At 47.0% G+C, this 693-nt stretch overlaps 1 protein-coding gene across 2 annotated transcripts in view; it reads right to left on the reverse strand.

Moving 5' to 3' along the window:
- Positions 1-9: 9 nt before the first annotated feature.
- LOC119585190 overlaps positions 10-693 on the reverse strand; it is a 6,488-nt gene continuing 5,804 nt past the window's right edge. The window contains exons 2-3 of one of the 2 annotated variants that reach the window (XM_037933839.1): positions 537-605; positions 10-462 (exon numbers count right to left, since the gene is read on the reverse strand). In XM_037933839.1, the coding sequence (XP_037789767.1) occupies positions 307-462; positions 537-605 (225 nt within the window). In that variant the 3' untranslated portion in view covers positions 10-306. Of the gene's footprint in view, positions 606-693 lie in introns of both variants that reach the window. The other variant, XM_037933838.1, reaches the window with a different exon arrangement.

Here is a 693-nt window from a genome sequence, read left to right on the forward strand (position 1 = left end):
ACCTCAGCACAGATTCACAGGAATGTTTACTCTGAAATATCTCTAAATGTTTGACAACCACGATCTAGAGAGGCCGTTCAACAAAGCATTCTTGTTCAGCAATAATGTTTCTCCCATCAACGGAAGATTGCAAATTGACATGTATGTTCACATTTCAAAAGGCCGCCGCGCAGTGTTTGTGAATAATTTGTTCGTTCCGAAATGCATATATCCGCCTAGGGTCTAATATGTTGAACGTGAATACTGTAACAGGTCAAAGGACAGTTGAGAACACGACATCGGAGACTGCCGGTGCACGTAGATAATTCAAAACAACTGGGAGAAGACCTGGGAGGGGCATCGAGAGCGAGGAATGCTGTGCTGGGGCTGTGTCCGGGGTTCTGTCTTGCCTGAACGGGTGAATATTTCCTTCGTTGGAGGCGCGTGAAGGGCGGGCACCTGTCCCTCTGATACCTCCTTCGCCTGAAATGCGAGAGGTCCTGAACATCTGCCCTTTGTCCTTTCACTTGTGTGATATGGGAGCTGGATCTAATCACCTGTCTCTCGCTATATTCCTCCTCTGGACACCTGAGCTGTCGCTCCTCCGCCCGAGATGACACCTGTCCCTTCCGGTGGATGTTCAAGAGAATTGAAGGAGAGAAAAATGTTTGTGATTGATAAGGAAGATATGACATTAATATCTCAATACTGATG

This window comes from Penaeus monodon, chromosome 19 (genome assembly GCF_015228065.2).
Source record: "Penaeus monodon isolate SGIC_2016 chromosome 19, NSTDA_Pmon_1, whole genome shotgun sequence".
NCBI lineage: Eukaryota > Metazoa > Arthropoda > Malacostraca > Decapoda > Penaeidae > Penaeus > Penaeus monodon.